An 18218-nucleotide genomic window follows, 5' to 3' on the forward strand; every position below is an offset into this window, starting at 1 on the left:
AGTAACTAACTCCATACTGCCTGTGTGCGCATGCGCGCAGATTAATAAAATTTCACCCTCAATGAAATCGCGCCTAAACAATTATAACTTCAAAAACACAGTTTGATTGGTACCTACACCCGGTGTACAATGACAATAATTGATTTGTCTAGCAACAATATTACTACAGCGATACTTCTTATAGAGTATCTAAGAATATAGCCGATTTTATATACTCCCTGAAACGACCCTCAGTTCTAACTACAAGACGTAAGAGTCTCGCAGGCTTAGTCTTGTCCTTGCTCAAGTCTTGCACGGTAAGTCTTGGTCTTGGTCTTGCTAAAATTAGGCGGTCTTGGTGTTGGTCTTGCGAAAACGCAAGAACAAGACCAAGACTGCAAGACCAAGACCGATTTTGGCAACACTACTGTGGACCGCCGAGCTCTAAAGCCAGCTTGCTCCTCTGCTTCGTAATCTCTATAGTCATTTTCTATTTTGTTTTTAATAAGTATTTAATTTCAGCCTGCATAAAATATTTTAATATGAGAAAACACTCCCTCTTTTATATTAATTAAGATAAATCCTCCACCTGAAGGGCGCCGAGCGGTGTGAAAGTGACGTCTCTCTTATCCGCAAATTAAAAGCTACGCCAAATATTTACACCGCAATTTTTCCGTTTTTAAAAGGAAACTCTCTCGTCTATGTATGTATGTGCACGTTCATTAAGGTAACATAGAGCATAGCACAGGCGAAGCCGCACAGTAGTAATTTTTCAAGAGTGCATATGACAATAAAAAGCTGACTGCAGTTCCACACAGCACACTACTTTTTCATCATTAAAATTTCAGTCGGCATATTTTGTGTGTAGACCCGGAAACGCTCTCGGTAGTGGTTTTAAAAATTAATACGAAACGCTAATACCAACAGCAACACCAACAATAAACGATTCGTCTTTCAAGAAGTTTAAGCAACACGTTATACGAGAATTAGACATTTCCGAAGAAAAAATTTACCGATTTAAACATAGAGTCTTTTTAGTGGCCTCTTTTTAATTTATAATTTTCAATAGAAACGTTCGGTACAACTAAGTAAGTAAAACTCGCCAAAAAAATTTTCACGGCCAAGATTCACAAGCAAACGTCAATACTGCGAGGAAAATAATGGAACAATCGGTTGAATGGAACACATCCTTATACATGGTTTTTATTGATTTGGAGCGTGCCTTTGACAGCCTTATGATGATAGAAAATTAATGCAAACTTGTTATCCGAGACAGTTGGTGCTCATAATGTGTCTTGTCTTTTCTTTTTTTATGCAAATAAGATACAAAATCAGTAGAAACCCACTATCCGGAGGGTTTTTCGAGACGTTGATCACGTCTCCAATCACGTCACGGCTACAATGGCGATGTTCTGCGAGGTAGCTGGTGCTCAGAACGGGCCTCGTCTCCTGGTTTTTTGTGGAAATTTGATAAAAAAATCAATAGAAACTAATCACTGGATAGTTTTTGCGTCGCTGAACACTAATATCGTGTCTGCAATGGTCTCTGATACACTTGGTAACTAGGACTGACCTTGTCTACTGTAATTTTGTAAAAATTCGGGATAAAGTCCGTGCAAACTCTTTACTCGGATGTTTTTGTGATCACTAAATATTAATATCGTGTCGGTAATAGTATCCGATGCACCTGATGAGCAGTACCAACTGATTTTATATCGAATTTCCATAAAACTACTGTAGATGAGTCTGCTCTTGGGCACCAGACGTCTCGAAGACCATTGACAACACAGTACTCATATTCAGCAATCCCCAAAGTTTCCAAGTAACGAATTTTCACCAATATTGTATCGAATTTCTAGAACGCTCCAAGAGACGAGGTCTTTCCTGGTTACCGAGTACGTCGGAGACAATCGCCGTTATAATATTCGTGATCAGTGTCCTGAAAAAGCACCGAGTAATGAGTTTACACTGACTCATCCTGGCCACCAAGTATCTTGAAGATCATTAACGGCATAATATTTGTATTCAGAAATCTCAAAAACCTTCGAGTAACAAGTTTTCACTGATTTTGTATTTAGTTTCTATAAAACTCCAGACGAGGCACATTATGGGCAACAGGTGCCTGGAATATCATCGCTGTCATAATATTCTCAGGAAATGGCCTCTGTAAGGCTGACATCACTTCATCTATCCACACACTGTCAAAAAGGAGGCCTCTCCCTTTTCCCTATTTTCCTTTTCTTGGTCCAAGAATTTGGGTTTTTTGAAACCCCGTTCCATGGAGATCGTAGAAGTACCTCATCGCTCCCAGAACGACATTAGGTACTCCTAGCAGAGCATTTCCTCCTACCCTACAGTCTGACTCACATAATCTGACTCAATAATTCGACTCATAAAAACGTATTCCCTCTGCTTTGAACATACAACATATTTCCCTCTTACCTTTATCATTGATACAGCTGTCTTTCTTCGTCTATTTTTTTGCCTGATCACTACACGGATATAGTTGTATATAATAGTCCAACCTGCTTTATTCTCAATCATTTTTCTCACTCTCCCTCAACTAATACCAGTTGTTTCAGTCAAGAATATTAGTCCAGAAAGCCACTGCGCATCCGCTAGGAAAAATATTCTAATTCGGATTTTTTGCACAATCTTACTCAAAAAGGACTCCTTTTAACAAATTTGCATGTTGCCAGGACCAAAAGGTGGTCAAAAATTTTTTAAATGTTTTTTTTTGTTTTTTTCGTAAAATTAATTTTTTTGCATGAAAAAAGTTTTTTTAGATTTTTTGGATCATTCCAAATAGAAAAGGTCTTTAGTAACTTTTCTCTAAAAATGATAGTTTTCGACATATAAGCGATTAAAAATTGAAAAATTGCGAAATCGGCCATTTTTAACCCTCAAAAACTATGTGAAAAACTGAAAATTTGAATGTTACCAAGGTAGGTAGATATTCTTTAAATATCGATTGATGAAATCTCTAAGAGTTTTTTGCAATACAATATTCAAAACTCCTTTGCTTTTTAATTGCTAATCAAGCGTGCGCGACCCTATTTTCCACCGACAGTATGGTGCAAATGAAAGTAATAAATTCGTTATTTCGTAAACCGGCGACTTTAAGGTAAAATCCCGAAACAGGTCGATTTTTATTTTTAAGTTATGATATTGTGGCATATATGGAATACTAGTGACGTCATCCATCTGGACGTGATGACGTAATCGATGATTTTTTTAAATGAGAATAGGGGTCGTGTGCTAGTTCATTTGAAAGGTTCTTCAATTCTCTATTCAGTAATATAAACATTTACATAATTATTTGTACAGGGTGTCCAAAAAATTTTTATTAAATTAAATTATTTGAGAAAAAAGCAGTAGGACACCTTGTATAAATAATTATGTAAATGTTTACATTACTGAATAGAGAATTGAAAAACCTTTCAAATGAGCTACCACACGACCCCTATTCTCATTTAAAAAAATCATCGATTACGTCATCACGCCCAGACGGATGACGTCACTAGTATACCGTATATGCCGCAATATCAAAACTTAAAAACAAATATCGACCTGTTTCGGGATTTTTCCTTAAAGTCGCCGGTTTACGAAATAAAACGAATTTATTCCTTTCATTTGCACCATACTGTCGGTGGAAAATTGTGTCGCGCACGCTTGATTAGCAATGAAAAAAAAAAGAAGTTTTGAATATTGTTTTGCAAAAAACTCTTCGGGATTTCATCAATCGATGTTTAAAGAATATCTATCTACCTTGGCAACATTCAAATTTTCAGTTTTTCACATAGTTTTTGAAGGTTAAAAATGGCCGATTTCGCAATTTTTCAATTTTTAATCGCTTATATGTCAAAAACTATCATTTTTAGAGAAAAGTCACTAAAGACCTTTTCTGTTTGGAATGATCCAAAAAACCCTAAAAAACCTTTTTCCATGCACAAAAAATAATTTTAGGAAAAAAACAAAAAAAAAACGTTTAAAAAATTTTTGACCACCTTTTGGTCCTGGCAACATGCAAATTTGTTAAAAGGAGTCCTTTTTGAGTAAGATTGTACAAAAAATCCGAATTAGAATATTTTTCCTAGCGGATGCGCAGTGGCTTTCTGGACTATATGCGATATTTTTTTATTAAGATCAAATTTTATCGATATAATATTGTGCTGAAGAGTTTTCTAAATCCTGCGTGCTCCAATTACCGATACTTCTAGTTTTGATGATAATTTGTTTTACTTAATAACTTTTACACAACATTTAGGGGAGTTTATGTCTCTATTTCTTTACATTAAATATTTTTTATCTTTTTTAAATAATAATAGCATAATAAAAACATTAAATTATAGATACCTAAATATTACTTAACAGATCTATAGATACCATATTTCTGAAATATACTTTATGTAAAATTTAATTATTTTGTTTGATGAAATATATAAATATTTTTATTGGATTACATACTTTTTTCTTTCGATATAAGTATTCGATGTTTTAATATTTTTACCAAGAACTTTTCCGTATAGTATAATATTCATGTACCACACCTTATCAATCACATCAATCACGGATATTTTATAAAAATCGACGCCACTGCTCAAACATTTATATAGTCATCATCCATCATGTTCGCTCTAATTCCCATAATATCAAAAATACTCAACTAATAATATGGCCTAATAACGGAAAATGTAAAGTAAAATGTGGTTGGCGCCATCTAACGACCACTGACTAAACTTTCCGACCACCTGAGTAGCAGAGACTAATCAATACTGTTATGTTTCGGGAACTGCCCACTAGATGGCAAAAGTGGAATAGTTCCCATTGGGAAAAGCGTTGGAAAAGTGAAAATACTGAACGACTGAAACTCGACTTTAAAAACTAGATAGAAGCATTGTAAATAATATGCATACCAAAATCACCTGCAAAATTATATTATCGTGATACAAAGTTTCAATATAATGGATTAAGAAAATTGGCATTCACTATACCTCGTTTTTAAACCAGAAGGAGTAATTCAAATTTACCGCTCCGTAATTCGTGTTTGTAATTTGTCTAACCGCAGGGCCGCAGGCAGGTTTATGCCACTAAATTATGAAATTTTGTTTGTGTTTTCTGCGTTATTCCTTTAATTTTTAGAATGTTAGTTTACATTTAGGTATGTAAAAAAACAGTTGTATTTAGAACTCTTTAGCGACGTATTAGTATAATAAATTAGTGATGTAACGAATATTCGTATTCGCATGTTTTTGCATATTCGCATTCGCATCCGCATTCGCGAAATTTGTGCGAATGTTTTGTGAATATGAAAACCAGAAAAACAAATAATTTTAAGATAATATTAGGTTAATGAAATCAAAATCTATTCACTTCTCATCTTTTTTTATTAAGAAAAGGTAACTTAACCTCAAACATGCAGCTACTCTCAAATGGAAATATGCAGGACACAACAGCAGACAAAGAGACGAAAAATGGAATGAAGCGATAACTCACTGGAGACTTGGAGACCTTGGGACTACCAAAGAGGAAGGGCAGACCACAGATGAGATGGTCGGATAACCTAAAAAGATACGCAGGGACCAGATGGACAGGATTAGCACTGAACCGAGAAGACTGAAAAAATAAGGGGGAGGCCTACTCAACTTTGGAGAAATGAAGGGCAATAGATAGATAGAACTTAACCTTGTATAATCACATTATCAGCCTTCACTTTTTTTTATTATTTGGTAAGTATTATGTAATAAAGCTTAAGATTCAGATTGATTTACACTAAATATCAATTACCTTTGCATTATAAATTTAGGAAACATTACAAAAATAGAAGCAAATTAAAAAAAAACTGAATATTCGCATTCGCATCCGCATTCGCGAATGTCGGTGGCAGATATTCGCATTCGCATTCGTATTCGCGAATGTTCAAAAAATGACATTCGTTACATCACTAAATAAATACGTCGCTAAAGAGTTGTAAATACAACTTTTTTTATACAAGTGGACTGAAGTGGAGACTAGAAATCTAAAAATTACCTAATTGAATAACTCAGGAAACACAAAAATCGCAGATCCTAACTTAATTAACCCATCAATTTTAAATGTTATTAGTTGAGAAAATGGAAGTGGAGAAAAAGTGTTTATTTGAAAGGAACATTATTTCGACAAACGACACACCTAAAAAATTGTATTCAAAGATATTCGGGAAATTCTCTCTTTTTTCAGGAAGATATTTCACAATTTAGGGCCCACTGGGAAAAATAAGAAAACCTTGAAAAAAAAACTTTGAAAAATATACAGAATAGAAAAAATTTTGCTATTCAAGCTGCTATTTTTCTTCTGGTTGTAAAGAATAAACAGCCTATTGTCAAAATATGTGAGAATTTGAGAATAAAATGTATGCAAAAAAAATTCATTGATTATTTTTTAATGATTTTAACTTTCAATCGTATAGTAAGATTTTTGATCACGTGTTTAATTCTGTCCAATCAGATTAAAATTATACTGGGAATAATCTACTGTGGAAAATTACTGATAGAATTTATTTAAGTAGATTGTTTTTGTTTAATTGCAACTAGTTTCCTAGTTTTGACAACTGTCACATTTAAGAAAATATCCATAATACACTTTTAGTTCTGCACCTAATGTCAAATTGTCACGAGAACACAAATAGGCATATTTAAGCGCTTGACTTACTTCGGTAAGATTGTTTCATGAATAAAACTGTATTTATAAATAAATTAACTAATATTTTATTAACATCTTCATCTAAATATTTGCTAAACTATGCTTTTCACTTTGACAAGTTGAAAAATGTGTGTCACATTAATTGGGAACAATATCACTTTGTTTTTATACAAAGACTTGAATTTTATATGTAAGTATTAAAAAATAATCTTACGAATATCACACGACAGTAAGAATAATTAAGAAAATATTGCTTCGTTTTTTCTCAAATTTGTTGTCTTTGGGCAATAGCCACTCGAGCCCTGCGGGCTCTCGTGTCTATTGACAGACAAAAAATTTTCGAAAAACTGTCGCATTATTGTAAATTTATTCTCACGCTCTTGTGATATTATACCCGATTATTTCATTCATAGGAGATTCTGACCAATAGAAAGCTACAGAATTCTAAATTAAACTGATAATTTTTGATAATTTCCCGTTGGCAAGTATATTACGTCAGATGCCCTTCGTTGCTACGAAAAAATACATTCAGTGACATTAATGACAATTAATGTTTTAAAAATTATAAAAGTGATGACTTTCAACCGTCAAATATTTATAAAAACTGTGTGTTTAATTGTACTACTTTGTACTTACATAAATAAATTACAATAAAATTTTGGTTTTGAACAGTTTTATTCATGAAATAATCGAAACAAATTGCACTATATCTCTAAAATTAATATAGAATTTTAGAGCTCTTGTGCAATTACTACTGATAATTTTTGATAATATCCCGTCGTCAAATATATTAAGTCAGATGCCCTTTGTTGCTACGAAAAAATACATTCAGTAACATTAATGACAATTAATGTTTTAAAAATTATAAAAGTGATGACTTTCAACCGTCAAATATTTATAACAACTGTGTGTTTAATTGTACGAATTTGTACTTACATAAATAAATTACAATAAAATTTTGGTTTTGAACAGTTTTATTCATGAAATAACCGCAGCAAATTGCACTCGATCTCTTAAATTATTATCAAATTTTTGCCCTCGTGACACTTTCACATAATTTTACTCCCCTTCGGGTCGTGAAATTAAAACTGTCAAAGTGTCACTCGGGAAAAAGTCGATTGTTTTAGAGCTCTTGTGCAATTACTACTGAAAATATTTGATACTCAATTTTTATCAATAATTTTTGTATTTAGGAATTGAACTTGGCTGAACTCCATAGCTGCTTTAATTTTTATATCGCAATGAGTAATCCTACAATTTAATTACCCAATAAAGACTATATTATACTAATACGCAGAACAATAAAAACATTTCTAGTGAATAATTACAAGCGGTTTAAACTAACCATAATGCAAAAACTATGCCAACTATTAAAGACAGTGGTAATAACCAGAAAATGTGTTCTCTGTGTCCACGTAAAAAACAAGTGCACAAAAAGGCAGTGCGATTCGATTCCGTGGTGGATACCTTCTCTATATCGGATGTATCGCAGCACAGGGTGAGTTTTTGAAAATTTTTTATACTTTTAATAATTTACGGCTTGTTACAAAAAAATATGTGTTTAGATTAAGATACTTTTATAGCAAAATATTGTTTTTCTACGACCGTTTAATAATATGCTCATTATCCGCTTTTTCTGAATAGATAATAACACCCATTACTTTACCCGTGCGTAATGGTTCATTACTCACGGGCTGAAGTTACTCACGGGTCATTACTCACTATTAGCAAATAAAATTACTTAAACTTGTTTATTTAATAAAATAGTCATTGTAATTTATATCAACAATTAAATTCGAAAAATGTTTAACGGATTTTTAACTGTAACAATGGGTTAGTATATTTTTTACGTTTAAATTTCAACATTTGACATTTTAAGATTGACGTTATTCAAAGATAAATATAAACAATCGCTATTAATTCCGTAAAAGGGCCAGAGGCGGCTTTACCTATTGTGCAGGGTGTGCGGTGCACACGGGCGCCGGGATGTTAGGGGCGCCGAGCACCAAAGAGCGGGTCCTTTACTTTGTTTTAACATAAAATATGAAAATTTTTTAAATAGTAGGCGGAAGATGAATCAGTAACTGACGCGAAAATACATTTTAAAGTAAAATTTTACTATTACCTATTAGATACCGCAACTACTAAATTTGACGAACGCTTCAAACTTTTAAAGCACAATAATGACACTTTTTCGTTCCTTCAAAAATTAAAACACTGGAAGGATAAAACACTGAAGTAAGCGGAGCCCCGCATACTGCAGACTTTTTATCGGCAGATAGTTTAGTCGGGATGGGCTGTTAGTGCGCATACTGAGCCAACTAAACAGTCGGGTTGGTGAAGAGGGCGCACACTATCAACAGCCGACCGACTATTCTCGAACGATTTAGTATTAAAGTTCTTATTTGACTGTTGAAGTTAGTAGTCCCACAATGAAAAAATTATCCAGACATGTTATTATCGCTCTCATATAACGGAGGAGGAAACCCAAGAAGAGATTCCGAGGGTATTGAGTGCATCATAATTTACAGTGAAAGAAATAAGACGACGTGACGGTTAAAAGTAACAGACGTGATCCAGAAGATTGTCATGTTAAAATGGAACTGGGCAGGACACATAATAAGAATGGAAAACAACCGTTGGACGAAGCAAATTTTTAAATGGAGACCAAGGACTAGCAAGATAAGTAGAGGCAGACCTCAAACAAGATGGACTGATGACATCAAGTGAATGGCTGGTCACGAATGGATGCAAAAAACAAACTAAAATGAATGGATACACCTAATAAGGAAGGCTTCCTTCTGGCGATGGATGGAATAGCTGTTGATGATGCTGATGATGAATTCTCAGTGATAGATTATTTAGTGGCAAATTCTACACAATGTATTCTAAATTACTTGATTACCCAAAAAAGTTTTTCGCCTTTTATCGGATGATCTTAGTCACCTTCAATGAACTAGTCATGCTAATTGGGCCACCAGGTTTCTACAATTGTCGACTGTGAATTAGACGATGCCATTTTTTCGCAAAATATTCAAAAAATATTCGCACTGCACAAGTATTGAGTACCAAAACTAGGAGAGAATTGAACTATAGACCGATAAACAATTGTCGTGTGTGCGCAAGTTCTAGTTAGCGCACACTGATTAAACTATCTGCCGATAAAAAGTCTGCAGGGGCTCTTTTAGGTAGGTTGTTCTGACGCCGTGAATACCTATTGGCTCCCGACATCATTTAATATTGAAATATTTACATCCGGATTTTTGTTTACAATATAAGTGTACCTAATACCCTATGTACTAGTACTATGAATAGGTAGGTACCTATTCGACTATTCCATTTTGACTGCGCGTCTACCAAAGGGCGCCAGAGCATCGACTGCACACGGGCGCTACATAGGCTAGAGCCGCCTCTGAAAAGGGCTTACGGATATGAAATTTATATCAATGAATTCTGTTTTACTTACTGTTGATTGTATATGTACAATCAATTTTTATTGAGAGCACACGTTCCTTTTTGTGTAATTGCCTTAAAATATGTCTTATTTTTAAAAACCACCTCCATTCTATCACACTAGTGTCAATTGTCTGTTTCATTGTTTCGTAAGCTCAAAGAGGGCAACTCTAACAGTGTTGCCATAGTTATATAAAATATGTTTTCGTATGAAAAATATAATCTTTCGATTTTGAATAATGTTAGTAGTTGATAATTATATTTTCTACTAACCCAAATAAAAAAGGTCGTAGAAAAAGTATAGTATTCTACTTGCATGTAATGGCTATTACTCACTCTGATGAATTACGACACTCGCTTACGGCTCGTGTCGCAAACTTCATCAGCGTGAGTAATAGCCATCATTACATGCTCGTTGAATAATATACTATTATTTTTTTTAAAATGTTCGTCTTCTTTTTATGTTCCTATCGATGAAGAATGTTGGGAATTATCATGGAAAACTGTATCTAATCAGCACCAGCGCCAAAAAACTGTACAGATGTGTTCAACCAGGTTCTGAAGGTCTTAAACCTGGATGTTCTTCCTCTTATTCTTCTTCCTGGTCCGCGCTTTCCAAATATTTTTCCTTGCAGGATAACTTGTAGGTGATGATTTACAGATTTATCATCTCTACAATCTCTTCCATATTTTCATGGTGTACCTAAGTAGTTTTATGCCGCTATACTTTATACATAGTTATGGTATGTTAAACAGTAAATGGTTAAATTCAATTAGTTACCACTATAAACAGCCCGGATTAACCGATAATAGTATAAAAGGCCCGGTTTCAGGTAAAATTTATTTTAGGATTTATTATGGGAGTACCGTCTAGTCAGTGTTAATTGCAAAAGACCAACTCTGTCTACCTCGGTGGCTTATCGCTCCGGGTGGGTCTTAACAATGGGCCAGGTCAGATAAATTTAATAATATTTACGACCGCACTAATTGAACTCAAACCATTTACTGTTGAACAAACCATACCACTGTCTAATCTTCCGTAGTAATATCACCTTGTACAACTGCCGTTTTTTATTTTTTGAAAGTTCTTGAGCAAGTTTCTCGTTTGTTATTTTTGTCTCTGTCGGTTTAACGAGTTTTCTACCAAGTTCTTCTTTTAATTCGGGACTTCTACAATTTTGTAGAGTTTTAGCGTATAAAATAAGAACAAGGGAGAAATAATCAACACTTTTTGACATTTTCCGTAGGAACATAATAGCAAGTTTTAATGTTACGGGAAAACCGTCGAAGGAATATAAAATTATCAAAGGTTTTCATATGCTTCAATTGAAAAGTTTTCAAGTTATTAAATGTTAAGTATTTAATTTGTTGTTGAAGAAAGTTTCGGCGTAATTTATAATTACTGTTAAACGAAACATTTCAACTAAAAATTAATTTAGAAGTTTTATGAAGAAGGTATGTATTTCAACTTAAATTTCCAAAAAAGAATAATTCATTTTAAGAAGAATAAAATCTGTATTTGAAGCCGAAGCATTTAACAGTGTAATTTATTTAACTTATATCTTAATACATTTGCTCTTTATAAAGAAAGTTTGAATAAATATTAAAAACAGGCGTTAAGTTGAGATTTATAATTTACAGAGTAAAAAGGAAAGGAATATGCAAGGCACTACGAGGAAAACGAATTTGTGAAAAATTAGTAAGAATGATAAACGTAACGCTCAAAACAATAGAGAATGGAGTTAAAATAAATTATGGGGATGTGGTATGATAACAGGCACAATTATGACACCCCCACAGTGTGGCTACGCATCCTTAGTAACATAGCACCACCCATTTTACTTCTTCTTCATATGCCGTGCTCGATTATCGAGCGTTGGCTATCAAATTGGCTATAGTAATTTTGTTCACGGCAGCTCGGAAAAGGGATGCAGAGGATCTGTTAAACCATTCTCTCAGGTTTTTAAGCCATGACGTTCTTCTTCTTCCCATTTTACGAGGCTAAGATACATTGGTTAAAGAATACAACAAAATTATGGATAGTTGTCAACATGACATCCCGATATTCTTGATACTCTTGGAAACCGTCTCCGATCTAGTTTACCTCCCTGAAATCCGCTCAATCGCTGCAGCAATCCAATTTTGACTTAAATGCCTGGTGGAGAGAAGAATGGGAAAGTAAGACAGATCCGCATTACAATAGTCTACAGGACATCATAAACAAATCTGGTGCATTTAAACGTCTCTGTAAGATTTGGGCAACACTTAATCGAATCAGAACAAACTGCAGAAGATGCGCCGACTCTTTCTACAGATAGGGTAAACTTCCCCCACCTAATTGCGGCGCTACAACTGCTGCAAGGCAGATGATCAGGTACATAATACACGAATACTCACTCAGAGCATACACAGGTGACCCTACATACTTTGTAATGGCAATGGAAGAGTCAGTAGAATATATAAAAAAAACTGGACATCTCTTTCTAATGTACTGTATATTGTACAGACCTAAATTTTAACTCTACCTTTGAAGTGGTGGACAGATTCACATACTTAGGCTCCCTGATCACCAAGGAGAACGTCATGACGGAAGAAATCAAACGAAGAATAATCCTAGCAAACAAATGCTATTTTGGACTGAGTAGATATATGAGAAGCAGAAACTTAAGCCAAACAACAAAAATAAACATATACAAAACCCTTATATAACCATATATGTTGACATATGGATCCAAGGCAGATGAAAACCTTCTGCTTATATTTGAACGCAGGATCCTGAGACGAATATTCGGTGGCATCTGTGAAAATGGTATTTGGAGGAGGAGGTACAACTACGAGGTGTACCACAAATATAAACATATATTTGGTGGTAAAGACGTAGTATCTCTTATAAGAATAGGAAGACTAAGATGGGCAGGACATCTAGCAAGATTACATCATAACAACCCTCCTAGAAGAATCCTTATGTCACAACCTGTGGGAAGTAGAAATAGGGGTAGGCCAAAACTTAGATGGAAGGATGGTGTAGATGAGGATGGGAGAAAAATAGGCGCAGCAAACTGGCAACGGTTGGCAATGGATAGGACTGACTGGTGTAATAGTCTTGGAAAGGTCGAGGCTCTTTCATACGGCTGTAGCACCATCGATGATGATAGATCTAAATTTAGTTACCTATTCTGTGTTGTAAGCCATATGCTAAAAAACATCCTGTACGAATAAACATGTGCATATATGAAATTGTTAGTAATTTCAAAATTTTGCGTGGACTGTATGTTTTAGGGGTATGTTTGCTGGTTTAAATAGGAATAAGGGTTTATATCAACAGACAATATTATAAATAGGTTTATGTCACTCTTACCAGAACTTCTTCTTCAAACTTTCCATTGCTCGCGGTTTTTACACACGTGGACCAGTTCGTCAGTTCGCTCGCGTTTTGGATAAGCAGGTGTATGAGTTCACTCACGTTTTGACTAGCCAGGGATTCGTGCTCGATTAACCCTTATTCGCGGATTCAAGGGTACTTTGAGCGTTGGTTTCACGTCACTGGAACCCAGATAGAAAGGTCCAAAACGATAATATCGGTGTGACTTACGGGGTAGCACAACCGGTTCGTATGCTATGGGTAATCGTTCGTATGCTATGGGTTCGTAAGCATCAAATAGAGCGAATGTACCCCAACGCGTGGTCAGTGGCACTCGATATACAATGTCACCCTTCAATGGGCAGTAGTAGAAGAGAGTCTTTCTCCCTCGCAAATCTCCAAGTAAATTAATTGTCTGTATTGGAAGGGATGGACAGGGTTCGCTTAAGACCTATTTAAAATTAAGGGTTGTAATTACGGATTTAATACAGTAAAAAATATAATATTATTTTTTACATGTGAAAAATGGAACACATCCCTTAGAACTTTTTGTTAGATTCTTAGATACAAGTTACCTTCATTTAATCAAAATAATTACAGTAATATTTCAAGCTTAACGTTATCATGAATTCTAATTTTTTGTGTCATTCATTTGCAATCCTCTTGAGACGTACGACAAAAAGACTACAGAAAACTTGAAACAAGAGTATAACGATATTATCTAAAAATCCCTTTCGCCGGCCTGGAATGAAGCAGTTGACAGGCAATTATTTTCTTTGTTTTTCGCTAAATTAACTAACTTGATGCTCAATTAGCTAAACGCAAAACGGCATTGTAGCTCTAGCTATAAATGCCTCTTTTAATTATCAAAGGATACTTAAAAATCGCAAGATTGCTTACTCCCTTTTTGTAAAAGCACCAAATCTCCTCCACGATTCGGTTAGGCAGTTGGATCTCTTTAAAACCGAAATGAAATAAAGGAAAATAAAATGGAAAGCGTTGTAAAAACATGGAATCCTTTGTTGTCGTAAATAGTGCCTGATACCAAAAGGATTATAGTTACGGGTAAATGTTTTATGCATATATTTCCTTTGTCCTAAAAATACTTTGCTTATATTTTTTTGGCCGGGTTTGTAGCTATTTAACTAAATTATTCAGCATTAGTTTAATATAGTCTTCTACATGCTACTTTAAATCTACTAAACCATTTGCATCCATAATGGTATTGAGCAAGTTTAGAAATAAATCCCGTTTATGGCGCCCCAGTATTAACTATTATGACACCAGACCCATCTTAGTTCTGCATATCATTCTCTCTTCTTCTTCTTTTTGTGTAGACATGACCATGTCTATTTTTTTAATATGTCTCCAGTAAGTTGTCGTTTCATCGTTTTCCTGGTCTTCCCACTAATCGTCTTCCTATTGGGGAACCGTCTCTTTTCCTTACTACTATATTTGTTGTCATTCGGCTTATGTGTTCGTTCCATTTTGGTCTTTAGTTTCTTACCCAGTTATTAATGTTCTCCACATTGCATCTCTTTCTTATATCTATACTTCTAGCTCTGTCCCATAGTGTCTTACAATTGATTTTTCGAAGGGTTTTCATCTCTGCTGTTTCCAGAATTATTTTTCTCCTCTTTGTGCTTCCGCCACGTATGTTATTGTTGGTTTGATAACCGTTTTATAAATTCTTCGTTTCATTTCTTTTCCGATATTTTTATTTCTTCATATTGTTTCATTCAAGCGACCTGCGGCTCTGCATTATTTACTTGGTCTTTCAACTCGGTTTCGAGCTTTTCGTAGATAGATAGTGTGATGCCTAATTAGATATTATTTATTACTTGTTCTATTATCTGACTCTTCAGCTCTAATTTATATATAAGTATATATTTTTTTGGGTGCTTCAATAAATTTTGTAGCTACAAAAAATAATTATATGATGATTTCTTTAACATATTTTCCGTAGTAAAAATAAACAAGAATCGTATCCTGTTTTGTCCAACTCTCCCCTAAACTTAGTTTTATAATAAAAGTTTTTATTTCTTCGTTTTACCGTATTATTTTTATTAAAAATATAATAAAAAGCAATATTTGTATTATTACCTTATGATGTCTCATTCCGATTTGATCTGTCCCGTTTAGAGCAGACCAGGCGCCAACCTAGTTTAACTTCATATTTTATGGGTATTTTCTGAATTGCTGTATCTGTTACCAAATATTCGTATAAAGAAAAATTACCAGTGTAACAATTGTAAATGATAATCTTTACCTTGTTTTTCCTTGTTTCAAACTAGAAAAGTTAACTGGATTTCACGGTTCGTTTCCGGTGAATTTGGAGTAACGTACAAGTTTATGTCGGCCATTACCTTAACATCTATCCGTATTTTTAACTTGTGACAAATTTAGCGTTTTTCATTTTTGAGATATACAAAACGATCTTTAGAGATCCACTACTAAATTAAGCTATAGAAATATTTGAAAGTAGAAAATATAACAAAAATAATAAAAGAAAAGGAAACAGAAAGGATTCTTGAAAAGTATGCAATAAATAATATGACTTATTATTTATTTATCAACGCTGAGACATCAATCTGCATTCGATAGAGCATTATAATCAATCAAACAAATTCGTAAGGAGATGCAATAAATGGAAAGTCTCTTCCAAACACAATTCATATTATTCAAACACCCTCATATCATTTATTTTGATAGTATGTACTCCTTGAAAAGAGACTCGAATTCAGACCCCCCTTGGTGTCCTACTTGACAGTTTATTTTAGCAGAATTTTCAATTAGAACATCGACTTCAAAGGCACCTTAGACAGAGTAAGAAAGAGAGCAAATCTGTTAGACGTATTATATGAAAAATTTGGAAATACCTCTTATAGAACTTGTCAGGTCAGGTATCGAATGCAATGCGTGTGTCTACGCGTGACTAATAGTACATTCTTTCACGGTTTTTGCTGTAAATTTTAAAGAACCGCTTGGATTGACATGAAATTTGGCATACGCATAGCTAACATGTCAAAGAAAAAAAGTGATGTGGTGCCGATGTGTGCTTTTTCCACAGGGGTGAGTTTCACCCCATCTCAGGGGTGAAAAAATATATGTCCAAGATATGTCTTGAAATGGATAAACTGACTAATTTTAATGTTGTTCTGAAGCTATTTCCTTGTAGCATTTTTATAATTACGTATTTTTTATGGGAAATAAGCCACAATTTTACTAAAAAATGAATTTATTAACGTTTCGAAGCCCAAATCGGGTTTCGTTGTCAAAATACAAAATACTATTAAAATAAAACAAACATGTTGTTGCTAAGTAAAAAAATTCTTCTAATAATTTATTTAATCTGACTCATTTATATTGGCAATTCAGACGTATATTATACATTTTAAAGTAGAAGACTTTAAAATGATATCGCCAATATTTATGAGTTGCGTTCCTGGGACGACTTTACTAAAAGATAGTTCATTCGATTACATGAAATCAATCCGAAACGTTAATAAATTCATTTTTTAGTAAAATTGTGGCTTATTTCCCATAAAAAATACGTAATGACTAATTTTAAGCAACTTTTGTTCTATAGAGTTTTTTCACCAAATCAATACTTTTCGAGTTATTTGCAAGTGGATAACTTCATTTTTCTACAAAATAACCACGTTTTTAGACGGGTTTTCACAAATAACTCAAAACGTAGGCATTTTGTCGAAAAAAATATTCTTACCAATACTATAGCCTATAAAAAAGTGAAAAAAACGGTGTATATATTAGGTCTCTATACCTAGCAAAAGCAGAGGTATAGCTAATGAAACATAGTTTCATATTCGAAAAATTCCAAATAGAATAATTCAATGTGAAATATCCAAATAATGAAGCATTCTTGGGGAAAACACATTACAACTTTTTTAAAGTGTTTAAAAAACTTTATTTCTGTTTTATAAAAAAAAAATTCTAGCATCAAATTTAAACAAGTTACGCTCAAAATATAGTTGGTCCCTTTTGTTTCGGCAAAAAAAATCAGGACGATCACCCGCCAATTAGCAACTTAAATGAGATTAATCGTTACCGCTTCACAAGTTACTTTACTTATGTTGTGGTTATACGATCTGTAAGTCTCATCGATTCAAAGTGCTTATTTTTGAAAAAATTTAGTTTTAATATAATATTTTTAAAAATTTTAATTTTGAAAACAATGCTTTTTTTTCCAAATAACTTAAAAATTGTTAGAGATATCAAAAATCTTTAACAATAAAAAAGTCGGCTTTACTTTTCTGAATATTTTGTATTTTTTTGTTTTTCTGTAAGACAAAAATTGGTTAAGATTCGGTGTTTCTAAATTTGCATACATTCGTGATAAGTGACTCGTTCAAGCTCTTTTAACTATAGCTCTTTAAAAATAAGGACTTTGAACAGATGAAACTTACAGATCATATGATCAATACATACGCGAGTGAAAAACTTGTGAAGTGGTAACAATTAAGTTCATTTGAAATGCTAATTAGGGGGTGATTTTCCTGATTTCTTACCAAAAAAAGGGACCAACTTTATTTTGAGCGTAACTTGTTTACTTTTGATGCTAAAATTTTTTCTAAAAAAACAAAAATAAGCATTTTTTAATCACTTTAAAAAAGTTAAAATGAGTTTTGCCCAAAAAAGTGCTTCGTTTTTTGGTTACGGCACGGTAAAATATTCGATTTGGAATTTGACGAATATGAACCTATTTTTCATTAGCTATAACTCT

At 33.6% G+C, this 18218-nt stretch overlaps 1 protein-coding gene across 14 annotated transcripts in view; it reads left to right on the plus strand.

Moving 5' to 3' along the window:
• LOC114338023 (disks large 1 tumor suppressor protein) overlaps window positions 1-18218 on the plus strand; it is a 1799868-nt gene that overhangs the window by 882775 nt on the left and 898875 nt on the right. The window contains exon 1 of one of the 14 annotated variants that reach the window (XM_050644682.1): window positions 8006-8158. The exons of the other annotated variants lie outside the window; for them this stretch is intronic. Coding sequence (XP_050500639.1) covers window positions 8021-8158 — 138 coding nt within the window. The 5' untranslated portion in view covers window positions 8006-8020. Of the gene's footprint in view, window positions 1-8005; window positions 8159-18218 lie in introns of those variants that run through there. 14 annotated transcript variants of the gene reach the window in all.

The sequence above is a fragment of the Diabrotica virgifera genome, chromosome 2, assembly GCF_917563875.1.
Source record: "Diabrotica virgifera virgifera chromosome 2, PGI_DIABVI_V3a".
Taxonomy (NCBI): Eukaryota; Metazoa; Arthropoda; class Insecta; order Coleoptera; family Chrysomelidae; genus Diabrotica; species Diabrotica virgifera.